Source organism: Apium graveolens, chromosome 2 (assembly GCF_009905375.1).
Source record: "Apium graveolens cultivar Ventura chromosome 2, ASM990537v1, whole genome shotgun sequence".
Taxonomy (NCBI): Eukaryota; Viridiplantae; Streptophyta; class Magnoliopsida; order Apiales; family Apiaceae; genus Apium; species Apium graveolens.
This window is the reverse complement of record NC_133648.1, coordinates 59,941,785-59,968,723: the sequence shown is the minus strand read 5'-3', so window position 1 is coordinate 59,968,723 and position 26,939 is coordinate 59,941,785. Positions and strand designations below refer to the sequence as shown.

Genomic DNA, 26,939 nt, shown 5'->3' with positions numbered 1-26,939 from the left:
GCCTCAAGTCTAGCCACTGGAGCATAGGTTTCATCATAATCAATGCCTTCAGCTTGAGAATACCCTTTAGCTACCAGTCTTGCCTTGTTTCTTGTAACCACACCATCTTCATCTAGTTTATTCCTGAATACCCACCTAGTACCAACAGCTTTCTTGTGTACAGGCCTAGGTACCAGTTTCCAGACTTGTTGACTTTCAAACTGATTGAGTTCATCTTGCATAGCAATCACCCAATCTGGATCAGTCAGTGCTTCTTCAATTTTCTTAGGTTCCATCTCAGAAAGAAATCCTGAGAACAGACACTCATTTTGAGTAGCACGTCTAGTTCTGACTCCAACATCTGGATCACCAATAATCAACTCAAAAGGGTGAGCTTTATTCCAGACAGTCTGTCTTGGAAGATTTGATCTTGATGATTCGCCTTGAAATTCATTGTGATGTTGTGTCCTACTAGATGATCCTTCAGCATCTCCCCCTGAGTTGTTGCCATGTTGACTTGAAGATTCTCCGTCAGTAGCAGTGGTATTTCCATTGTTGCCAAAGTTTCCATCACTATTACCTTGAGTATCATCAGGATTAACAGGTTCTTCACCAGCAACAACCTCAGGTTCTTGACCATGTTCTGATTCTGAATCTGACGTATCATCAAACTTCAGTTTCTCAGAAGGATCTTCAGTTTGGATACTAGGGAGTTTAGTGTCATCAAATGTAACATTGACACTTTCAGTTACTTTGTGTTGATCAATGATATACACTCTATATGATCTTCTTCCATATCCAACAAAAATAACCTCATATGCCTTTGCCTCGAACTTACCACGACGATCATCTCCATCCTTGAGCACGAAGCATCTGGCACCAAATACATGAAAGTATTTGATAGAAGGTTTCTGTTCATTCAAAATCTCATAAGGAGTTTTCATGAAGTCTTTGTTGATTAGAGTTCGATTCTGAGTATAACATGCAGTATTGACAGCTTCAGCCCAAAAGTACATTGGAAGACCTGATTCACTTAACATCGTTCTCGCAGCTTCAATCAATGTACGATTCTTCCTTTCTACCTCTCCATTTTGTTGAGGGGTTCTAGGAGCTAAAAATTGTCTGGTAATCCCTTTGTCTGTACAGAATCCATTGAGAAGTGCATTCTTGAATTCTGTCCCATTATCTGACCTTATTGCTCTAACAGGGACGTTAGAATCTAACTCAATCATCTTGATATGATCAATCACAACTTTTGGTGTTTCATCCTTAGAGTGAAGAAATAAAACCCACGTATACTTGGAATAGTCATCAACTATCACAAGACAGTAACACTTCTTTGACATAGAAAGGATATTAACTGGACCAAATAAATCCATGTGCAATAATTGCAGAACACCAGTTATGGAAGATGTGTCAGTGCCTTTGTGACTTGCTTTCTTTGACTTTCCTTTCTGGAAAGCCTCACATAGTCCTTCTGGAGAGAATTCCAGCTGAGGCAGACCTCTTACCAATTCTCTTTTGACAAGAGAATTCATTGTTTTGAAATTGAGATGAGAAAGTCTCTTGTGCCATAGCCAACTCTCATCTGACGATGCCTTTGCATAGAAACAATTGACTTCAAGATTGCTTCCAGAGTTCATGTCAGCTACGAACAGATTTCCTTTCCGGATTCCCATTAAGGAGGGTTTTTCACTTTTCTTGTGCAGAATCTGACACTTCAGCTTGTCGAATAAAACATTGTAGCCGTTGTCACAGAACTGACTAATGCTAAGCAGATTGTGTTCAAGTCCTTGCACAACATATACATTTTCAATGATAACATTTCCAGCTAGCAAACAGCCATATCCCTCCGTTAAACCTTTGCTGTTATCTCCAAAGGTAACCACTGGGCCAGCTTTCTCAACCACATTTGATAGCAGGGCTCTATCTCCGGTCATATGTCTTGACGATCCGCTGTCAAGAATCCACACTACCGGTTGTACCTGTTTAATGCCCTCTTTTCTTGACGATGAGGTGCTTGCATTACTAGCCATGAGAGCAAGATTCCCAACTTCTTCATCTTCACTGTCAGTATCATCCCAGCTTCTTCCCTTTGCCAGGTACGCCCTTTCAGATTTACTCTTCTGATTAGAATCGTAAGAGTTCTTCCTAGCTTGTTTTGGCTTCCTGCATTCTGTGGCAAAGTGTCCCAACTCATTACAGTTAAAGCATCGAATGGTGCTTCGATCAACCATCCCTGTTTTATACCCACCACTGCTGGTGTTAGAGGATGAAGATCCACCTTTCTGGAATCTATTGTAGTTGGACTTGTACTTGAACTTGGGATTCCTTTTGAATCTGACATTTGAGAATCTCTTGACAATCAGGGCCATTGACTCATCCTCCAATTGCTCCAGTTCTTCCAAGGAATAATAATCATCTCCTGATTGATTTGTAGTAGGAGAATCAAATTCTGCTACTATCACATTATCTTCAACCTTGGAAGACTGTACCATTCTTTCTGACTGTTGAGATTGTTGTTGATATTGTGGTTGTTGTTGTTGTTCATCAGCTACTAGAGCAGTAGACGTGCTGACCACTCTTCCTTTCCCGTAAACTTCCTTCTGCTGAATCTGCTCCAACTCATAAGTCTTTAACACACCATAGAGCCTTTCCAAAGAAATCTCACTCAGATCTCTTGCTTCTCTAATTGCAGTGATTCTATGTTCGAGATGAGTTGGCAGTGTTAAAAGGAACTTTTTGTTGACCTCCCTGATGGAATAGTATTTACCATTAATGTTCAGGTTGTTGATCAATGCATTGTACCTCTCAAACACTTCAGTGATTCCTTCTCCTGGATTGGATTTAAAGTATTCATACTCAGAGGTTAGGATTTCTAGTTTGTTCTCCCTAACTTCCTCTGTGCCTTCATTAATAATCTCAATAGTTTCCCAGATATGTTTGGAATCTTTACAATTCATCACATGTCTATTCATCAGGGGATTAAGGGAATCTACTAAGATTAATTGAAGGCTAGCATCCAGGGAAGCTTCTTCTATTTCAGCAGGAGAGAAGTCCTCAGGATCCTTCACATAAGTTCTCGCTTTGGTGATCACCACATCATTTTCTATTACCTCTGGTTCCATAACCATAGGAATTTTTGGACCCTTCTTCAACACTTGCAAATATTTGGGATTAGCAACCTGTAAAAACAGTAGCATCTTCTTCTTCCACATAACATAATTTTCTTTATCGAAAAGTGGAATTTTAACGGTTCCAACTTTTTGTGTAGTCATTATGAATTTTTTGAGTGAATAAAAAATTCAAGAAGTGAAAGAAATACAAAAGTCTAGGATCTAGATTTGTACGTTAATCAGAAGGCTCTGATACCAATTGTTAGGTCCCAATTTGTTTGTAGAAGGGGGGGTTGAATGCAAACAATACCGTTTAATCGAATAAAATACAGAATAAAATTGTGAAACAAAATTCAAGTTAAATAAAACTTTTATTAAACTTGAAAGGTGTTACAACTACGGTATCGGTTACAAGGGATTAATCTCAAATCAATTATTACAAATCTAGAATAAATTCGACATGAACTTTTTCTATTTTTGTAATTAAAAGATCAAATACTAAATGCGATTTGAGATTAAGTTCTAGGGATTTTAATCCGCTAGATTGATACACAAGAACAAGATAAGTATTTCTAGTTGATTGGATTTAACTTTACAATCTAGAAATTGATCTTGAAGTTGCAGATGAGATGAAATATTTTTCTGCTCCTTTTTCTTTTTGTTCTTGAGTTTGTGTTCTGTTTGATTGATTTGTAAATAATAGACTTCTGCTCCTTTTTATCAAACAGCCGAATGTAAACATGTACTGGCATAACAATCTTCTTTGGCCAGCAAGACTTTCGGTATGACAAAATTTACAACTAGCAAGACAATTAAAATGAGCTAGCAAGACTTTCGGTATGACTATTGATTGTCATACCGATTGTCATATTAGTTCAAATAAATTGTCTTGCTGAATTAATAACAGATTTTAATCTAAACAGAAATTCTAATAAGACAATTAAATGTATTGGCATGACTTTCGGTATGACTATCAATTGTCATACCGATTGTCATACTAGTTCAAATGAATTGTCTTGCTGAATTTAAGCAGATTTTAAACCAATTAAAATCTTGTAAATCCTTAATATTAATTCTAAATTAATTAATCAATTTAATTCAATTAATAAATAAATTAATCTTTGCAGATATAATTTATTTTCTTAATTAAATTATATGACTTAATTAATTAATAGAGAATTAATACTAACCCTGAGCAGCATCCATATTTCTGACAATCTTCTGAAAGTCACTGAGACTTATGAATCAATTCCGCCACTTCAATGCTGACACTCGATGTACTGTCTGGTTCATGAGTGACTAACTTCGGTGACGTTTCTTCATGTCTTGACTTTGATATTCTGATTGAATCCTTGTAATAAATGATACCCTGACGAGATCTCTGTCACTTGATTAAATCCACGATCTTGATTTATATCACTGAGGCATGATCAAATTCTTGAACTTCTTCCAGTGAATCTTCAAGTCTGCAGATGAACAATGTTTCTTTATTCTTTGACAGATGTTACTTTGTGAGATCTCTCTGATGATAGATCCATTATTTACTTATTACATTCTTATTTGAGTTGAGTTAAATACTCGAATAAACGAGTAGGCTATGACATATGCCTTTCAGCCTATCATGCATTCTAAGCATAAGCAATAGATTAACCTCAAAAACCATCAAACCATGACAACAATCTAGTCCTTAAGCATACTCTAAGACTTAGTGAAATTACAAGTGTTTCTAGCATGCATGTCAACCTAACAAGATTCAACATCACTCTAACGCTATCACTACACTCGCATCAATATCACATATTAATCAGTAAAGTAACACAAAGGGATCATGGTATATGCATGAGCTATATGACATGATAAATAAAGCTATAAAATAAAATAAATAAAACTCTATATAAAAAATACTATATGGCAAAAATATGCAACTATATGAACTAAACTAACATGAAAATGCAACTACATGACACACACACAAATATGTTCCTTAACTACCACCCCAAAACTTAAAATCTTCACTGTCCCCAGTGAAGGTATTAGAAAGGAACACAGGGTATACCTACTCAGACGAATCATCCTCATCATCACCCTCAGAGGGTGGAGTGTTAGGAGGTGGATAAGCAGAATCCTTATCATAAACGGGCCACTGGATGTCAGCTCCAAGGCCTCTAAATACAGTCCCAAGTGCTTGTGTGAGCTCCTGCGCAAACCGACTCTGCGACTCATACATCGCATCCATCCTCCTGTATTGGACATCAGCCAATCCCGAACCATCTCCTCCTTGGGCTCTCGAAGGACCTACCTCTCCCCGAGCCTGACTGGGCCTATCCATGGTAGCACCAGCTTCTGGAACTCCTCCTGGAAGGTGATATCCAAAACCATGTGACTCGGGCTCTCCATCCGTCCACTCCTGCATCGCATTCAACGTCGATGAATCAATAGGAGTGGTCGACATCTACAGCTGCTCATAAGAAGGACACTGGACTCCACATGCCTTGCAAAGCTTTGTGACAATAGAGGCATACGGGATATAGTACTGCGATTTTCCCCTTAAAAACTTCAAAATCCCTTGGTAGATGTATTCACCAAGGTCCACATAATATTCCTCATTCCCCATAACAACATCGCCATCTCCACTGTAACCTCATATGCATGCATAAAAGGAAGAATACTAGCACACATAAATGCATTCCAAGCACGAGCATACCTGTTCATCGTGACAGCAGGGAAATTACGATAATCGTTGGTTCCCCTTTTGAACTTCCACACTGTGACCGGTCGATAGAGAGTAGCAATAATCAAGTCCATATCAAAGTCCTCAGGGGACTTTTCATTCCAATTCTCCTCTTATAGTTTCCTTTGTCGCTGTTCAATTACCCGGCGAATCGCCTCGGGCTGATAATCAACAGTAAGCCCACAAACAATAGAAAACCCATTCTTATCGGCCTTGGCGTTCGCATAGAACTCGCGAATGATACTCATCAGAACCGCCTCAGGTAACTCACAGAATGTAATCCATCCCTTCTCAGCAATCATCGGTAACAAATCACCATCCCTCCCTGATGGCAAGAACCCTCTCTCCCTCATAATAGGCTTAGTCAGAAGCTTGATGTACTCTTCTTCAGCAGCCCCATCCAATAATCGGGCCTCGCATCAGTGTTCCTCGAAGAATCAGCAGTCGGAATGGTGTTGCTGCACCTTACAGTTCGTGATCTCTTTGGGGCCACTAGAACTGAAAATAAGGGTTAGAGAGTTGTGTTTGGTGTCTAGGAGAGATTTCGTAGAGTTGAAAGTGTATGGGATGTGTATGGAGAGGTTGTATGTATATATATAGCAAGATTAGGGGTTGAATTTGATTAAGAGTGGGGATTGTGGCTAATATTAGGGAAGAAATCGTGGGTTAGTGGTGATATGCTGTTGTGGTTTTTTTTGTGTTTTTTGTGTTTTTTTTATATAGGCTGAAAATGAAATTTTAAAAATTCTGGGGCGCAGGCGGTCGCCTGGCACCAGCAGGCGGGCGCCTGCTCGCGCGCGGCCGCTTGATCCTAGCAGGCGGGTGTTAGGGCGAAAACAAGCGCTAATAACACACGCAAGTATACGCGTTCCCAAGAAATATAGAATACTTTCTAGTTCGTTCCCACAGAGACTCAGACTAATTATTGTTCATTAAATCACTCACCAATGTATGATTACGTCTCAATGTTAAGACAATAACACTTAGAATTGATTAACTAATTATTAACTACAATTAACTACTATAATTAACCACTTAATTAACACTCGAATTAACAATATTAAAACACTCATGAGATCACAACTTCATTACTACTTCCTTCAATAGCTATTGTTATTACCCTTAGCATGCAACAATGATGATATTAATCGAATAACACGAAACTGATAAAAGCTAACTTTCATTGTACTAATACCATTCTACCAAACATCCACAATTAAGATAGAAGTTGAATAGGCATCAATTATGTTGAGTCCCTATATATCTACAAAAATTGACAACATAATGATTTAAGTACAAGTTATTCCTTTTTGATTACATAGGGTGAATAAAACTGTTAGAGTTACCCACTGATCATGCATATTCATACATGAACCTATGCTAGCATGGCAAGTTGTAAATCTCAAGATCCATCGTCGCTTCACAAGAGATTAACACCCTATCTTATATGTTCGCGATGCACATAAGACGAATACGCACAACCAATACTAGATATCATACAATAATCACACACTAATGTATTAAACAACTAACTAAAGAATTCCATAGTAAATCCGTTACGACCCCATGATCACTATTAGCCCATGATAGCACTAATCGTCATCATGGGTTCATATGAAAACATGATAAATAAAAATAAGAGAATAATAACTAAAACTACTTATATTAAACCAGAGTACGTCACAAGAGTAAATAGGTTCAAAGTAAGAAAACTAGCATCCAACGTTACAACAAAATAAAGAATCACAAGAATATATGCTTCCTCTTCGTTGCGGTGTGATAAAACGGTCTTCTTTCTTATCTCCTTCGCTCTCTGATTAATACAACGATCCAACCTTTGTGAAACATCTCTGAAATCTACTTATATAGGATTCCCATAAAACCCAGATAACTCAGAAGTTGGAAACTAATTTGGGGGGCAAGCAAGCAAAGCTCAAATTCTTCTAAGGACATCTAACATTAGTCCTGATTGGCCGAACTCAACACAATCCGGAATGGGGGGCAAGCAAAGCACACATTCTTCTAAAGACATCTAACCTTAGTCCCGATCGGTTGAACTCAACACAATCCGGACTGGGGGGCAAGCAAAACTAAAGAAATCTAACCTTGGTCCTCATTGGTTGCACTCAACACAATCCGGACTGGGGGCAAGCAAACCAAAAATTCACAAAACAAACCAACCTTACTCCCCCATCCAGAATATTTGCATAAGGTGTGGGGGGGTACATGATAGTACACGTAGCTCCTGTAAGGACCAGACCCGGACTCCTAACTCAATCCAGTCCTGCACACTACTAGTCCTAACTGGCCCACTCCCGCAAGTCCAACCTTGGGAAGTCCAAGTGTAAGAACCCTGATTTTTGTAATATTTTAAAACTTCTGTGAATAGTAACTTGAGCTGATTAAGTAATACGTATGAGGATCATCATAAAATGAATAGTGGAATTTTGAGAATCCGAGATCATATTCTTGTTTATCGAGGAAAATAAGTGAATGTAAAAGCCGACGTAATTCGAAGATTCACGATTATACTACGTGTTTTCATATCCGTAAAGAATGGCGTAGAACCGGGAATACTACGTGAAAAAAATAATATATCAAGGTGTTTCTATGATCAAGAGAAGGAATGGAATTGGTTATAGGATTATAAGCGCTAAAAGAAATCGCTACGTACGTGGAAGCTATCGGAATGGAACGACGATTGCGTTTACGATAAATAAATGAATGAGAAATTAAATCCCATGCAAGTTGGCCATGCATAACCAAGTCCTAACTAGTAGTTAGGAGTGTAACTAGATGATTAGAAGCTAACTAGAATAGTTAGTGGAATAGTGTTGAATACTGATGGGAGACAAACAAGTACACAAGCCATACTTCTCCCTTTTCTCACTTCACCACACAATCAAACCAACCCATACCTTTGCCAAATTATTGTCAAATCTGCTGCATACATCCCATATATTCATTATACACTCCCACACTTTAGCCACAAAAGAAAACAACCCCTTTTCCCTCACTTAAAGCTCTCCCATTTTTCATTCCAGCAGTTCGGATTTTCTGAGCAAGGGAGAAAGAAAAATTCATAACTCAAAATATACTCATTCAAATATCATGAAATTTTTACCATAGCTTCTCTATATCATGGGTAAGCTTCGTACCAAATTTCAGCCTCAAATTATATTTTTTAAATTTTATAAAAATGTTTGAATGAGGTGCTGAAAAGTAACTCCGAAATTCTAACTTGTTTCTTGGTTTTGTTTCTTGAGGATCTAGTCCTTCTAAGTGTTTTCTAAGCAAACCAAGCCTCAATAATCCTAGAACTAACCTTCCTAGTGTCCAAGAAGGTATAACTTTCAACCCTTTAAGGTTTTATGGTTGGATTTAAGAGTTATGTTTGTTGTAGTGTTAAGATCCAAAGGATTGTGTTTGTTTGAGTTTGTATGGATTATGTTCTTGCTAAAGGCTTGAGATGTTGAGTTTTAATCCATGTATGTGGTACTAGATAGAGCATATAACGTGTATGTGGGTGGATCTTGAGAAGAACTTGTGTTTATGATGGTTATAGGTAGTGATTGTGTTAAGATCAAGTAGTAGAAATTGAGTTTGGGCATTCTTGCACTTGATCTGTTTTCTGCAGGACATTCGGCCATGAAAATGGTTAAAATTTGAAAACAGCTGGCCATTACTAGATAGATCTCGTTTTTTAGTTTCTATAAATGTGTAGATCATCATGAGAATATTTACGGTTTAGGAGTTATGGTCATTTTAGTGTAAAACATTTCTGCGTTTAGCCAACTGCACTTAAGTCCACTTGCATGGTGATTTTGAAGGACTTAAATTAATTTCGAGATTCTGGAAAAATTATGAAAAATGGATATGACAGTAGAGAAGACTGTCCAAAAAGAATTTTGAGAAAATATTAATGTTTCGATTTTATAAAAATGTTTTGGTAAAGCGAGCGCAAGCGAGAAACGCATAAAAACCTAGTTTTGACGCGCATTTTCTCACGTTCGAGCTTAAAACTCGAAATGGATTTTCTAAAGCGAACGATCAATTTCAAAACTCGACCATGTTATAAAGTGAGAATATAAGTGTTGAGAATGTGACGATCGGAGATTCGTTATACTTGAGTAGTTGCGAAAGTTGCTTAATAAGAGCGAGACGTTAATCGCGTACTAACTTAGACCGTTGGTTCTTGTTTATAGATCGCCAACCAAACACCAGATACCATACCACTTCGATTACTCAAGGCAAGTTTTCGAAACCCTATCTCATACTATCCATGCTATATATATATACTGTTGTGATATTGATGCCATGATTTACAATTCAAATATATATGCTTGTCTATGATATCAATGCATACGAATTATGCGATTGTTTAGGAAAACAAATTTCGTTTTACACGAGTATGAGAAATTGAAATGTATTTTAAATATAATATATGATAATGGGAGTCGGAGATATTTTAATAACGATTTAATTTCGGAGAGAGCCGGACGCGAAAGATTCCTATTTCGATAAACAAAGTACGTTCGCGTAATATATATATCAAGCAAACGATTGAGATTTTGACTTAAACTTCGAGAAATATTGGTTTATTCATTTAAGGGACACCCTTACTTGATTGATTATTTTATAAAGCGATACTTAAGGGATTATTAAATATCCAGAAATTATTTAAAAATAAACTGAATAGTTTATAAATCATTTCACGTTATTTAATAAAGATTTAACTATTTAAAGAGCAATATTAGGATACCAAATCCGGTTTTGATTATTTGATTAAGGTGTCTCCATTCGTTGGACCTTATTCAGAAATATTTTGTATTTAAGGTTTTTATTAATTCATTGAACCTTATACAAAGATATTTTATTTATAAGATTTTATCAATTCATTGAATCCCTCTTAAATTATTATGAGACCTTAGATATTTAGTATCTTCGGACTTCTAAAAACTTATTTAAAAATAGACATAGTTCCCAAAGGTACTTTCTAAATTATTCAAAACTCTTAAAAGAGATTAATCATTTGAAATGTATCAAAACCTTAGGGAACTTAGTCTAGAAGCATAAGAGTTTTGCTTCCTCGTTCAATAAAGAACAAGTGAGTAATATATGTGTCACCCTACTACAGATAGGGATTTGAAAATGATTTTAAATTCAAAACTCCGACAACTCCCAAAGATCAATTGAGTTAAAAGTGATGAATAAATCATCTTATTTACTGGTCAACTTTAAATGACCTATTCCTTCGAAAAAGGATTTTGAATTCAAAGTGATGAATAAATCATCTGATTTAAAGGTCAACTTTTAACGACCTATTCCTTCGGAAAAGGATTTTGAGCAAAAGATATAATTGTTTTGGGACTGGAATGTGGCATGCCCGGCACGGAGTGGTATCGGGCAGTGACCAGGCACGGAGTGGTGCATTATGCAAGCGCGGAGTGGCGCATTGTACGGTTATATGGTCTATGTGACCATTGACTTTCGGACTTGCACGACAATGGGCAACCACCGTGTAGTGTCTTGATGAGCCCAAAGGCGGCTAGGTTTGTATTCCTTCTACTAGTAGAGAAAATTTCGTATTCGGCTGATCACCGATACGTGGTTTATTCCAGTATAGTCCCTTTCTTCCATTTTGGAAAAATAATGTTGTGAAATATACAACAGAGAGCTGATAAGGCTGAGTTTTAAACAAGGATATTGATGAATATATATCAAATCCATTTGAAAAATCTGCCAATAAGGCTGAGTTTAAATAAGGATGTTGATGATTATATATCAAATTCATTTGAGAAATCTGCCGATAAGGCTGTGTTTTAAATTGGGATGTTGACGAATATATATCACACCCATTTGAGAATCTTGGTTCGAGTAACATCTTGAGATTTTGAAATTATATGAGTACGAGTATAAAATGATTTTGAGAAAGAGATGAACACAAGTATTCAGTGGATATACTATTGTAGTTGATTTTGAGAATACTATAAATTTGACAAGCATATAATCTTTCAGAACGCTTTGGAGATACAAAGTATAATTATTGGTTTTATTTATCCATACATACTTAATTATGAGGATATATACCTTGCTGAGCTATAATGCTCACCCTTGCTTTTATATATCATATCACAACAGACTACCATCATGGATCAGACCAGGACTGCTATCCGTAGGCGGGTAAGGAACGCTCGTGAGTTCTGTAGGCTTTTTGTGCGCCAGCCCCATCAGGTAGATAAGTGGAGATGATTTATTTGATACCGTTTCCAAGCATATAACCCGTGTGTGTGTGAGTTTGAATAAAAGGTCGAGTAATATTGTGAAAAGAGAATTATTTAATTGATAAGTGATCGTAACGACCCGAATTCACGACCTTGGATTTGGGGGTATTACACCAAGCACGTGAGGCACATGCCGAAACGCATGATAGGGACAACGGTCACCCATCAATCATGGGAATAATCAAGGCACGTGTCAGAAGATCCTTAGAACATTCCCCAACCAGTCCCGTCCCGACACGTGTAGAGCATCCACTTCAGCCAGGTGTCCTCCGCTCCCAGAACCGATGACTACGATTAAAAGGTACCAAACCCTAAACCCTACCCTTGGGATATAAATAGCCCAAGGAGGAAAGGTTTTGGGGGTTAATCACTCTCTTACACTCATATACACACACAACCACCCTGCATTCCTATATATATACATCTTCCCCAAAAGCGAGTTCTTACTCTCACACCGGAGGCGCCGCGGGACCCAAACCCCCTTCCGGTGTTGTTTTGTAGGAGCCCCACGACAGCTACACCACCACCGCGGCGAAAGATCCAGGCACGGCGTCGAAGGAGCAGCCCCGCCACCAGGAGTTATCAATACTAGTATTAGTACTTTGCCTTTTGAACTGAACAGAAGTCTCAAATCTCTTCGATGTAGGACTGGGGTGTTACAAACTGCCCCACTTAAACTCCTGACGTCCTCGTCAGGCCCGAATAGACAGCCCATAGGACCAAGGTCGTATATCTCTAGCCATTGTGGGATAATACCGACTAGCTTCATATTCCCACCTCCGGACCTTTTGCCATTGTGGGATAATACCACCAGCTTTCGTGTCCCCACCTCCGGTAACTTGATGCATCAAGATTTCGGGAGTCGGCTCTGATACCATATGTAACAATCTGGGTTAAATTCCGAGCCTTTTTTAAAAATCGGGCCAAGTCCCGATTCCAAGTCCGAAATAAGACGAAGCATACTGGCCCGAGTGCAGCCAACTTGGGTTACAATAAGCTCATCACAGGCCCCCAAAAGATCATGATTTTTTGGTGTACATAGTAGTACTTTGCCTTATTAACTGAATAGAAGTCTCAAATCTCTTCGATGTGGGACTGGAGTGTTACAAAGCCCTCAATCCCCCAAACCCTAACCCATTCCCCAACTGCGCCCCAATCCCCGAACGAGGACTATTTTGCTCCCCAGTCCCCGCCTCAGTCCCCGCCTCAAATAGGAAATAGGGATACTCGCGGGTAATTAGGAATTTTAATATTTTTTATTAAATAAAATTTTATACATTTTTATTTTTTTAATAAAAAATTTAATAAAATCACAATACATAAATATAAAATTTAATATCACATTTTAAATAGTAAATTAGATTTTAATTGTATAAAATAGAGATAGTATTAAAATTATTTTTATTTAATCATATTGTACTCTGAAAATTAAATAAAATAAATAGAATATAAAAATATATATACATCCACTCTGTTGATCGGATTATATTTATTCATAATATTTTAATTTATATACATATAAATTATTATTTATTTAGTTTAAATATAAAATTTGAGGATCAGATCGGGAAACAGGGTAGGGATACTCTAATCCCCGACCCGATCCCCGATTTTTTTATATTTCTCCCCGTTCCCCACCCGGAAATTAAAAAATTCCCGAATTTTCGACCCAAAGAAGACAGGGATAAGATCAAATAGGGGCGGGGCGAGTGATATGCGCATCCTTAATGTTTATGCAAGTGCTACATATTTGTGGAGAAACGTGCTCCACTTCTTTTTGTTATCATTGTTTTTAATTTCTTAATAAATTTTATAATTTTAAATCAATAAAATGTGTTGGAATATTGATTTAAAGGTTTATGGAAGAATATAACTCCCTTCTAATTTTTCGAGTTAAATTAGTTTTGTGGTCCTATAAAAGAAATATAACAATTGATTAGATGACTATTTGTAATTTATATGGTATTAATCATATAAGTTTGTCTCATGTGAGTTTTATATATTTGAGCATAACAATAAATAAAAAGTAATTTTTTACAAAATCACTATCTCCTTTCCGTAATAAAAATAACAATTTTATCTTGAATCAATATCGTAGGAATAGCCGTATGATCTCGCCGGAGAATCCGTGTGGGCTTTTATGCTATCACTACAAGAAAAAAGTCCATAGACATCGCTTTTTGACCGATGTCTATGCTGTTTTCCAACTGATGATGATGTCGGTGATGTCTATTCTAGACATCGGTGAATACCCGATGTCTATACTCGATTAGACATCGATTTTAGTTAAAAAACAGATGTCTATGTGTTGATTATTTACACAAAATGCTATAAATAAATTAATTAATAACTAAATTACACCTAATTAAACATGTTAAACATATCATGAGCTATCTTTTTTGTCACAAAAACATCGATTTTCATGAAAAACACTGATGTCTATGTGATGATTTTTTACAAAAAATGCTATAAAAAAATTATTTAATAACTAAATTACAATTATTAAAACATATTAAACATATATTAAGCTATTTTTTTTGTCACAAAAACATCGATAATTTTGACAGAGGTGATGTAAAATGATATATTAAACATCGGTTTCTTTAATGAAAGGTGATGTCTAATTTAGCGTATAGACATCAGTGTTTTCTAGAATGAAGTGATGTCTATGTATCATTTAGACTTGAACATGTTAGTCTTTAACATCAGTTGTTTGCCTAAAACTGATGTACATTGTGTTTTTTGACATCAGTTTTGTTTGGTTAAAAGTGATGTTTATAATGTTACTTGACATCAGTTTTATCTTAAACAAAGTGATTTCTATGTTTCATTTAGACTTGAACCTGGATTTCTTTGACATCGATTTTTTACCTTAAAGTGATGTATATTATCTTTTTTGACATCAGCTTTTCTGAATTGAAAGTGATGTGTAAGAAGTTTATAGACCAAATTGTGTAAAGTTTTACATCACTAATTGTGTAATTATTGTCTAAGAACGTCAACCAAAATAGTAAAACATATGATCTGAAATCTAAACTATTACATTATCGCTTCTAAACATATGCAGCACGGAAGGTTGATAAAAGTTGTGGTTACTGATGCCTAATTGAAGTTGGTGAAATCCTTGATAGCTTTGGGAGGAAGAATCGACATCTGGTATTTCTTGTTTACACCAGAGCCTTTGGTGATCAACGTACGGGTAGTGCATAGTAATTGGAGACTTCGTTTGCTGGAATGAGATAGTAGGCCAGTTAGTATGGTGGGAACCATAGCAGCAATGTCATACGCTTCTGCTGCTTCTTCCTGAGTGCCTATTAAATAGTCATGGTGAAAACTGAATGAGATCGCGAGAGAGTATTCTTAATTAGACCACACACATATTCTCCCTAATATAAATGCATTTCTGATAAGCATGATTCAATCAGTACAGGGGATAAGAACTAAAGGATTATTATTCATGGAGCTCCAAACGATTGAAAGAATGCAACACACATGTAAAATTTCTTTATTACAAAATATTCTCCCTGTTTATGCAACAACTTTTTAAATTCCAACAGTCTCCTCCTTAAAGAACACATATCTTAACTTACTACTTTGAGCAAAGAAAAGCACACGTTGTTCTGCTAAGAAAGGTCTTTATTACTGAATATTCTCTCCATTTACACCTTTTTAAATTCCTAAAGTTTCCTCATTAAACAACACATATATCAGCTTACTCTTTTGAGCAAAGGAACAATACAGATAGACAAAAAAAAAGGCAAACCGCACCCGTTCTTTTGCTCAGGAAGGTCTTCTACAAATTCTTGCTTCCACGAACTAACATCCATTGATTATTCCAAATTCACAAACAAAAGCTCCCTTAACACAGAGGAAAACCAAACATCATGATCACGAGGAACTTTATTAGTTATAAGAGGCTAAGAGCCATAGGTTAATTGACAGTTCACCGGTAAATGCGATAGTTGGGACTATACATGCAGCTTTTAGAAAACTTGACCAGATCTTCTGGTCGAGGAAGACGTGTTGCCAAGCCTGTGAGACATCAAATTTATTATGTTTTAGGATGGCAAATAGATGGACAATAGATAAATCTATGATACAAAAGATACTAACCAAGATCATATGCTTTAGCAGCAACTTTAGCTGCAATGTTAGCGGATATTGTTCTGATATTAGAAAATGGTGGGAATGTCATTCCCTTATCATAGTGTTCCTGTGTTACTTGACAGGCCAAAGCTTCAGCTGTTTAAAAAAATTCATAGATAATAAGCTTTTACACACTCAGCTGACATAGTATGCGTCTAGTTATCAAATAATTATGGTTCATACTTAGCAATTTATAGTTCAGTAATCAGCATTATTAATAGGAAGAATTATGGTATATTTAGAACATGTAATTCCATGGTCGTATAAATGGAGTGTCAGTACTTACAAGCTGCAAGAAGCATTTCATCGTGCATGCGGATTGCACCAGACATAACCAAACCAAGTACAAGTCCAGGAAAGATATATGCGTTATTTGCCTTTAAAACAAAGAGAACCCAAACACCTCAGTCATTTATGCTTATATAATTTTTTCTAACTAATACTGATATAAAATGTACAAGATAAATTTATAGAACTTGGCCAGGAATGAAAAGTTGGTCATTGTATTTCACAGGGTCAAATGGACTTCCACTGGCAAACACTGCGCGACCCTGTATTAAGGAATAAGGTTTTGTTGGTTCAATGAGTTTCTTTGAAGTAAATAACATCAACTAATGTTGGATACATATCAATATATCATGGAGGGAAGAAAAACATCTTTTGTTTACCTCAGACCAGTTATAAGCTTCTTCAGCAGTGCACTCAGCTTGAGAGGTTGGGTTTGAGAGAGCCATAATAAGAGGATTCTGCATTTCGTCGGCTCATGAACTTACATACTTGTATATAAAAATATGTTATATTGAGATACATGCCAAGGGGGAGGAATGACCTTATTGAAAGAAGCCTTAGCCTCTACAACTTCTTTAGTGAATGTCTTCCCCTGTCCTGATGTTCCAATCAAGACTGTTGGCTTAATAGCCTACAGTAACTCGAAACCAAATTAGAGATCAGAAATCAAACAAGAGACCAGGACGACAATCTTTGATGACTGACTGCAGGGAATACTACGAGTCTACTATGTACAAGAACAGTTGAATTGTTATTTCCCTACCTTCGAGTCCACGGGCCAGATCTTCTTACGTGTCTCTTCCAAAGGAATTTTTGTCTACAAGAATTTATCGAAATAAACAATGTATTCAATGCGATTACTAATTTCAGACACTAAATCTTGGGATATGCTATAAGCAGCCATAGAGCTACAGTTGGGCACTGAATAAGAACATGAACGGTAAGAAAGGTTCAACACCGAGATGCATTGAACCTTGTTAGAGATGCTAAAACCGCGTTCTTCTGGAATGGTAAAACCCAACTCTGGAATGGTAAGTTAAGTTGCACATTCGTTAAGGAAGCTTAAACCGTGCGTATTCTACACCCTAATTCTGAAACAGTGAACCCCATATGAGCCATTGTCATTATATATAAAAAACTGATATTTTCAGTTTATTGAACCTCATTTATATGTGTGTTCATGGTTCTACTGGTTCTCATTTATTTATTGGTTCTCACTTGATCAAAACCCACCTTTTTAAATATTTTGCCTTTTCTGTGAGTTAGCAAATCAGGGCTCTAAAATCATTTTTAAGATTATTATCTTGAATCAGATTAGATTTAAGGAAAAGATAAGAAAACTAGATATAAGTAATTATAAAGAGGCCTAAGCGACAGATGTGTTAAAAAACAACAGTCAGCAAGACTGTTGTTTAACAACAGTCTTTTGTGTGCTCACTATAAAATTTTAATAACCATCTTTTGTCTTGTTCTATTTACAAGTTATATTGCAACTCCTCTTCATTCTTTAACAACCAATTTACTGAATCTTCACATAAGATAGATAAGGAAGCTTTGCATTAACAACCATGCTAGATTAGCCAAACCTAAAGTCTACTAAAACTAATTTACACGTATGCAAGTAGACAAATAATTTGAAGGGCAGGGGCGAACCCACAACAAGAAGTGACAAATAAACTAAGTTAATAATAGTAGCAGGTCTTGCCAATTGTGGTAGTTGCAATACATTGAAGTTCAAATCATACTTAATAATCTAACTTGTTTTATAGTTTAAGATATGAATAGTACTTCTTTATAAGTTTAAAAGGTGAACCAGTGTAACCAACAAGGTCTAAACTACCACAAACCTGCTAATGGCAAATTGGCAATATACCCAGAAAGGAAAGGCAAGAAAAAGTATATACCAGTTACATTTTTGTGGACATTAAAAAATTATTCTTTTTTTCAGTTGGCTACAGTACTTGGAAAGAGCACATCAAGTTTCCATCAACGCTCATCATTGCACCAGCATTATCAAATTCACCGCAATAGTTGGGAGCGGAAAATATGGTAACAAGTTGTCTTTCAGCAAAGAATTCATAACCATCCTCCACAACCTGCACAAGCATAACGTCTAAGTCATCAACTCCGGTGCAAATTAATTGTTGAAAAAGAGAAAATTATTGGTTTTACCTGATGAGCACGACAAACAAGGTCCAAGTCATGCTTCGCTAAAAACTCTGACATCTTATCAGGGCCAAAGGTGAATGATACTCCTCTATCATTCAATCCCCATCCCTTGACATCATTACTGGGATCTGACCAAAGTAAATCACAAAGCAAACTTGTGTCAGGTATAGCAGTTGGACGTGGCAGGTTTTTGATCTGATCCAAATTGTTAAGATCAGGGGACAGACCACCATACATGCACAATATCTTATCATCAACAACAGCAGCCACAAGAAGACAGTTGAAACAGTCAGTAAAGGTTTTCCATAGTTTAACATTGAATCGGCGCTTACATTCATCATAAAATCCATATATTCTATTGATAGAGGCGCATTCATGGTTTCCCCTAAGAAGAAAAAAGTTATCCGAATACTTAATTTTATAAGCAAGCAAGAGCCATATCGTTTCTAAACTTTGAGTTCCATGGTCCACATAATCCCCTAAAAACAGATAATTTGATTGAGGAGGAAAGCCACCATATTCAAAGAGTCGTAACAAATCACTATACTGCCCATGGATGTCACCTGAAATGCAAACGAGTGTACATTATATATTTTCAGCAAGCACAAATCTAAGTATTAAGTGAACCATAGCAGTCTTGTGTAGCAGAAAATTTAAAAAAATATAAACAAAAAAGCCAGACATTGAAGTGTAAAGTGTAAATAGCTTCACCTTTTATCCAAATCAAAGGTACAAGCCTTAAATTGCACACATTACATATAACATTTTTACAGTTATTGCTACAATTCAATTTGATGTTGTAGAGCTAAATCAAGAGATGAAATCTATAACAAGCACCAAGCACCAAATCAAAATATTTAAAACCTAATAATATCCGTAATAAAATAATAGATCAACATTTATAGCGAGCAAAATAAGATAAACAACACTAAATCAAATCACAAATCACAACTAAAGCAAAAAAAATGAGGATTGAAGTTAAAAAATACCATGTAATCAGTAGAGATGAAAGGATCGTTAACTTTACACAATTTACAAAAAAAAAAAAAAAAAAAATACAAATGAACAACCAAAAACACCCAAATTACCTAAAGCTCTAAATCTTTTTCACAGATTAGGTCCTGTATATAACAAGAAGAAAAGTATTAGCAACAAGTTTAGACACTAAATTAATAAAAAAAATAAGGGTTTCGAATTAGAAAAAATCCCAATTTACAAAATTAGGGTTTTGAATTCAAAAATACTCAACTTTTAAAACTGGTCTTCATGCAGAGAAGACCAGTTCGATTCAAGTAGATACAACACTTACCGAAGTAGAGAGGTTAACCGAAAGAGGCTTAACGGAGAGATTGGGAGCGGAGAGGGGTTCAGAGAGAGAGAGAGAGGTTCCAGAGACAGGTTCGAGACAGAGAGGTTCGAGAGAGAGAGGTTCGAGAGATTGTGATGGTGAGATGATGGCCGGAGTTCAGAGAGATTGTGAGGGGAGAGAGGTTTGATCGAGAGAGAGAGGTTCGAGAGAGAGAGGGAGGTTCGAGAGAGTGAGAGAGACTGTTTTTTAGGTTTTAGTTTTGATTTTTTAGTTTTTTGTTTTGATTTTGTATCTGAAGATTAATTTGGGGGGAACCAAAATTTGGTTAGGGGGGGAGAATTTTGGGATGGGGGGGGGAATTTAGAACTAAAACTGAATGAAAATTTGATTAAGGGGGAAAGAAAAGGTGGGCGTGAAATTATTTTTTTTTAGTGAATTTTAGACATCGGTTTAATTATAACCGATGTCTACAAAGAACAAAGACATCACAAAAACACGGGGTGATGTCAATATTTCTTTTAACATCAGTGGCAAAGTTAACCAATATCTAATGTGTGATGTCTATTGACATTATTCTTGTAGTGTATACTAGAAACAAAAAAACAAGGGGTGTTTGTTTTGGAGTTGAAAATAGAGATTTTGGGGAAAGAAGTGCAAGAAAGAACGGTGGAGAACTTTGTTAATGTAATTGTTATTTAAATTTTTTGTCAGAACATACATTCTCATATATAAATTATATATATGAAATCTTTTTACATTTAAAAAGTTTACCATCTAATTAAATAAATGCAAAATATCCCAAAAATTTGGATAAATAAAATATTCAAATACGAAACTAGCACCTACTTTAATTACACGTAAAGAACAAGTAATCATTCACTTACTACCCAAAATTATTAAAATGAAAAAAGAATAGGAAAATGGAGTCAAACTTTTACCAAATACCATGAAATTAATGCTTAAATAAAGTTATGTTACGTTGCAAAACGTATTATTTTGATAATCATGTTCTACAAAAATATTATTTTATTCAAAATCTTAAATATCATACATGTATCCCATGTAGAACATTACAAAATGTTTTATTCTATAAAACATATTTAGTTTGCAGAATATTTGTTGAGTTTGTAAAATATACACGTTCTATTTATTAAATTTAAAGGATCTTTAACATTTTTAATTAATTAGTAATATTTGTAAAACATTATTCAAAAATTAATATATTTTTTAATATTTTGATTGCATATCATATGTGATAATAGTGTTCTTCATATAATTTTACTCTGTTTGGATTCGGTTATCAATTTGTTAAATTCGAGAATTCTGGACCCATATGGGTTGACACTTTAAAACCGACCCATAGTTGGCCCTAGAGTTCCCTTCTAATTTTTTCACTTTTTGAAAATTAAATTAGGAAACACAATACTCTTTCTTACTCTTCATTCATTTCCTTGCGTCGTCCTTCAGAAATTAATCAGAGGAACTCATTGTTACGTAATGTGCTTGAGGTTTTATAGTATGAAGTAAATCAATTAAGTTTTCAACATGAAGGGTAAAAAGAAATGAAATAATCAATTAATTTTGTCTAATAAAAAAATAATAGGCATCTCAAGTTTTTAATATATAGATACTATTTTTTTTAATAATAATATGAGATCCTTTGTAAATATGTGTTTTAAATCAAATTTCGTAATATATTATGTCAAGTTATTTAATAAAAATTTACAAAAAATATTTGGATTGTATATCACTATTCAATCAAAAAATAAGTTTTACCAGTTTAGTATAAATATATTTTATGTTCTATTTCTACAGTTAAATAATTTATACGATCTTAATATATTTAAAATTCAGATTAGATTTGTTCTTGAACTCGGACAAAGAAGTTGGGACAAGTAAACTAAAAAAATGTGAGTTAGAGTAGTTATGATCCTAATTTTTTTTAGGGAGGATGGATGTCACTTATGGCATTTGATTTGGGTGACGAAAATGTATAGATGTAATTAGTTTCGAACTATGTATGAATGTTTATTCCTAAATCCCTAGATTAAAAGTTCAATGTGGACTTCATTTCACACAAATTTACCCTTATTTCATTAACATTAAAGTTCAATGTGAACTCCATTTCTTAAATAATTTGGAGCATAAGCACTTTTTTAAAATCATTATTCCAATTTATATTATTTCTCATTATTTTATCCATTTCATTTTTCCCGATCAGAAAATATAGGATTTGTGTGAAATTGCGTGCAAAATTGTTATATTCCTCATTGATTTGAGCCCAAAAAATTTCTTTGATTTTATATATGAAATTTAAAAAGTTTAAATATTATTATGAAATCTAGCATAATTTACCAATTTATAAACTTTTTTAAAGTCGATAAATTTTGTGTACCAAAATATCTTAAAAGATAATTTATAATGTATCGTGAATTCAATTACGTTTTTAGAAGATTTTTTTTTAATTTGGAGAAAACACCACTTAAAACTTTAAAATCCCGGTTGAATGTCATCATATTTTAAGTTCTTCAAATCTTTGTTATTTACACCTTAATTTTCATAGAATTTTTGGACAAAAAATTGAATACACTATACTTTTAAAATTAAAAATAGAATTTGGATTTAGATACTTTGTCGTGACATAATCAGATCTGATGTGAAGAACTCAATAAGAATTTGACGTTAAGTGTTATGCCACGTTTTGGCATATCATAATTATCTCCAAATTTCTAATATTATTAATTATTAAATTAATAACTATAATGTATTGCCCAAGTTTTATCCTCTCCCTGAAACGAGAAATGAAATCAATCAGAACAAATAAATTATAGAAAATATCTCGAAACGATATCTTTCAATTCAGGAAAATATCACAACGCCAAGATTAAATTATATAAAACCGGTAATCAAGCACAATAACTAGACTTATTCCTGAAGTCTCTTAGGGATAAACCCAATTTTCACATAACTTCGTATGCTTGATTCAATATAAACTGGTACACAGGCATCTTGACGAAGGGATCCGATACAACGAGACAAATCGGGACACATGCAAAGTCCAACCCTTCACATTTTTATAAACCCTAATCCCTAAAAAAAGCTATATTATTTCATGTTGTTATTAAATTTCTCAAACAATATTTGACGCAAAAAGGAGATTAATTATCCGATGGAGGACGGATAATTGTTACCAATGGAATTTAGGGTTTAGTGAACCGGGTTACAAGGTGCGGCACAACAACAAAAAATAATCAAAACTAAAAGACAAGCGAAGTTGGTGAAGCACTTGCAAGAGGAGCAGTGCGAGCCGACTAAAGCACAAACAACACGCGCAGAAATTATCAGGAAGCGCAACAATAGTTAAAAATTCGGGATGGAGCTCACGGCTAGCGTCATGGAAAAGATGCGGAATTAAAAGGAAAAACACAAAAGATAAGTTTTTCTTAATCCCTTCTTTAATATTTCTGCCAGTAAATATTATGTTATGCATGCATCAGAGGACGAATAATTTTCTCAGATTTTCGGGATTTTCAGGTTTAATCTTGTAAAAATCTGGACGGCAAAACGATACTAGTTCGGAGTTACTCGCGGTCACGGGAGTTATTGCCACAAAAAAGCTGCGGCGACGCGGTTTATATCGGAGAAAAAACATAAATCCCACGAAGGCGACTTAAGTTGCGGCCAAAAACAAAAGGAGTGGCGGTACAAATTTGGCTAATTAATTAAAAAGTTCAAATTCTGGACATAGTGGTGATTTGTTTTCAGGCCTACGTCACGGAGACCTGGGACCAACAAGAGAAGAAATTAGTACAAGTTAAGCACGCTGTCAGCAAGAAAAAGAAACGAAGGACGGATGCATGCATGAAATTTCTATTTTTAAATATTTTTATGCAAAAAAATATTTATTGTTTAAAAATCGTGCTAGTAATATATTATTTTGCTTGTAAAATTATTGCGCGATTTAATATTGGATAACGCATATATTTAGAAAATATTGTATGAAATATTTATTATAAAGATTTGTGAATGTTTTTATGAGATCGTACGAGATGTATCTTTCAAAAAAAAAATTGTATTTAGCGAAATGCACAATTTTGAAGAAAAGTGCTTTAACGAAAAAACATTATTTTTGAAAAAAAAAATATCGAGACATTTCTTAAAATAACATATTAATTATTGTGTTTGGATTGCGTTCAAAATATTTTTCATATAATATCGGGATAATATATGTATGTCAAAAATATTTCAAACTTGTGAACTGAAATTGTCAAGTAGGATAGCCCGGACAAGTTATAAGTCCCTCAATGCAACATGCCTAAATAAAGAAGTCAATGAACCTCTGGATTATACAAGGCCTTGCTCTCCCCTCAAGAGAGTCCATGAATAAACTTATATTTTCGAAGGCCCTACTCCCTTAGGAGAACAAGGGTAAAACTTACATTATTCAAATATCCTTCTCTCGAATAGGGAGTCTAAGATATTTTACCTATTCAAGGTCCCACCAACCAAATTGGGGGCTCGAACGAAGATACATCCTTATGAAGAGTCAACGACACTTGAATAATATGTACGCCAATTCAAGCTATATACAAAATGTCAAGGTCCTAACTTGACGATAAAGACTGCAATGGATTTCAAAAAGATATTACTTATACTCACACTTTTGAAACCTTGGCAAAAATATATCCTCTATATTGGTTCTCGCATGATGTCATGCTCTCATTCGCATACGGATTATGAGCACTATAGTACTCCATATGATTTACTGATCTATTAATTCTAGTTTTTTCCAGCGACTCAAGAAATTTGGAAGCATGGAGAATTTTTAATTATGCACTGCAGTAAGCTACATTGAAGAACCAGGAGCTAGTTGTTATACCACATTTGGCATATCCTAATTATCTCTATATTTCTAATATTATTAATTATTAATTATCAATTCTAATTAATAATTATAACGTACTGCCCAAGTTTTATCCTCTCCCTGAAAAGAGGAAAGAAATCAATCAGAACAAATAAATTTAGGAAAATATCTCGAAACGGGATCTTTCAAATCAGGAAGATATCAAAACGCCAAGATTAAATCATAAACAATCGGTAATCAAGCACATTAACAAGACTTATCCCTAAAGTCTATTAGGGATAAGCCCAATTTTCACAGAATTGCGTATGTTTGATCCAATATAAATTGATACGCAGACATCTTGGATAAGCCCAATTTTCACAGAATTGTGTATGTTTGATCGAATATAAATTGATACTCTGGCATCTTGGAAAAGAGATTTGATACAACAGACAAATCAAGACACATGCAAAGTTCAGCCACTTTATTTTTTTACAAACCCTAATCCCTAAAAATAACCATATTCATACAAATTACGCTCTACTATTTCAACAACCTCCGCTTTCGTGTTGTTACGAAATTCCTCCAACAACAATAAGTATAAATTTTACTTTTTCCAATTCAAGTCAATTTAGAGTTGACATAAAATTTATGGAAAATTTTATGTCATTTCCAAGTTGGTCTTCGATTATCGGAAATGACCCAAATTATATACACTAGTATATGACATGTTGATGCAGGGTTGCTTACAGTACATTAATTATATTTTTTTATTTTTGTTTTAAAATTTTATTAACTGAATTTTTTAAACTATAATATATATGTATACATACTTTCATTCAAAGTAGGTATTATAATAGTTATGTATGTTAAAATACTTAAAATACTTTTTGAAAATAAATAGAACCATTAAGATAGATTTTGAATAAATAGTTTTTTAAACTTGTTCAATAGTTATTAGATATGTGTTTTATTAAAATTTAACTAGAATTGTTAAGTTTGTCAAAGAAAAACTAGAATTGTTAAGTGTTTTTGAAATAAAAAATATACATAAAATAATTAGGCCATTTAGTAATTTATAAGTTTTGAAATAAATAAGCACATTACCCGATACAAATATTAAACGACTGTTTAATTGATCAAACTTAATGTTTCTGTTTTAAAAATATTGTTTAATTTCTAAATTTAATTTGTGTTTGGAGCTATTTTAAATAATATAGCCTGATTTCAAAATAATTTTATTTTCCATATTATTCTTTTAGGAGGGTGAAATTTTAAGAAATGTGTTAACCAACCATCAACGTTTACTTGTACAAAGTAGTATGGTATAAGTAATTAAATATGTGTAAAATAATATAATATAAAAAACAATACAATACAAATATTTTATATAATATATACCATATATTATTTAAATTAATGCATATTATTCAAATATTATGAAATTGAAATATATATGATTAAAATAATAATAATAATAATCTTGGCAAAAAAAGAATAATAATAATGATAATATATTTTTTTAATAAATTACTAATTTACTTATTGTTTAAAATATATGGTTTTTAATAAATTATTAATTTTCCTAGTTCTGTTTGGTTTGGGTATAGGTGCCTAATGCATCTCTATGTATATGCACACTGGAAGATAATAAACAAAAACAAATAATCCAATCTCTTTGATTTTTTACACTTACTTTAAGATGAATAAAAATGATTTTTATATACACTAAAAGGTCAAATATAGGTCAAATATATTTATATTTTGGGACGGAGGGAGTAGTATTAATTAAAGTACATGTATTTCTAGGGATGTTAGGCGCTAGATTGCAGTTTGGTGAAGATCGATTTTACAATCCCGCCAGGGCTCGGAGAGATCATCTCAGCAGAGCTCATAGTGATGTGATGTTACTGCTAGTCAATCCAAAGCAGCTGCAGCAATCAATAAAGACTCGAAGCCGTTGTGCAATTTAGAACAGTTTTTAGACTCGGTTATACCAGTTTTTGTTAGGAACTTTTCAGACGATGACACGGAGAAAGAAAACGGCGGTGATGATGAGAATAAGTGTTAGTTG

General features: G+C 34.5%; 2 protein-coding genes and 1 long non-coding RNA gene across 3 annotated transcripts; all 3 read right to left on the bottom strand.

The window, feature by feature from the left end:
* Positions 1 to 16,035: 16,035 nt before the first annotated feature.
* LOC141705951 (NADP-dependent malic enzyme-like) lies at positions 16,036 to 16,624 on the bottom strand. The gene is made up of 3 exons (XM_074508809.1): positions 16,543 to 16,624; positions 16,224 to 16,352; positions 16,036 to 16,142 (listed from the first exon to the last, which is right to left on the bottom strand). Exons 1-3 carry the CDS (start codon positions 16,586 to 16,588, stop codon positions 16,054 to 16,056), a joined length of 264 nt encoding a protein of 87 aa, XP_074364910.1. The 5' UTR covers positions 16,589 to 16,624; the 3' UTR covers positions 16,036 to 16,053.
* Positions 16,625 to 16,734: 110 nt separating this feature from the next.
* On the bottom strand, positions 16,735 to 17,163 carry LOC141705952 (uncharacterized). The gene is made up of 3 exons (XR_012568544.1): positions 17,086 to 17,163; positions 16,925 to 17,002; positions 16,735 to 16,807 (listed from the first exon to the last, which is right to left on the bottom strand). It is a non-coding gene; the product is annotated as an uncharacterized LOC141705952 (long non-coding RNA).
* Positions 17,164 to 18,496: 1,333 nt separating this feature from the next.
* LOC141689989 (serine/threonine-protein phosphatase PP1 isozyme 4-like) lies at positions 18,497 to 26,760 on the bottom strand. The gene is made up of 4 exons (XM_074494550.1): positions 26,719 to 26,760; positions 25,946 to 26,009; positions 18,717 to 19,291; positions 18,497 to 18,640 (listed from the first exon to the last, which is right to left on the bottom strand). The coding sequence occupies exons 1-4, from the start codon at positions 26,758 to 26,760 to the stop codon at positions 18,497 to 18,499; spliced, it is 825 nt and encodes a 274-aa protein (XP_074350651.1).
* Positions 26,761 to 26,939: the final 179 nt, after the last annotated feature.

Excerpts from the sequence above, each read along its gene's own strand:
- LOC141705951 (XM_074508809.1), bottom strand. The coding sequence starts at position 16,588 with ATGTCTGGTGCAATCCGCATGCACGATGAAATGCTTCTTGCAGCTT. Across the intron at positions 16,353-16,542 it reads TGAAATGCTTCTTGCAGCTT|CTGAAGCTTTGGCCTGTCAA; the intron begins GTAAGTACTGAC and ends TTTTTTAAACAG. Across the intron at positions 16,143-16,223 it reads TGCTAAAGCATATGATCTTG|GCTTGGCAACACGTCTTCCT; the intron begins GTTAGTATCTTT and ends GATGTCTCACAG.
- LOC141689989 (XM_074494550.1), bottom strand. The coding sequence starts at position 26,760 with ATGAGCTCTGCTGAGATGATCTCTCCGAGCCCTGGCGGGATT. Across the intron at positions 26,010-26,718 it reads CTCCGAGCCCTGGCGGGATT|TTTGATCAATTAAACAGTCG; the intron begins GTAAAATCGATC and ends AGAAACATTAAG. Across the intron at positions 18,641-18,716 it reads TTGTTTGTCGTGCTCATCAG|GTTGTGGAGGATGGTTATGA; the intron begins GTAAAACCAATA and ends ATGCTTGTGCAG.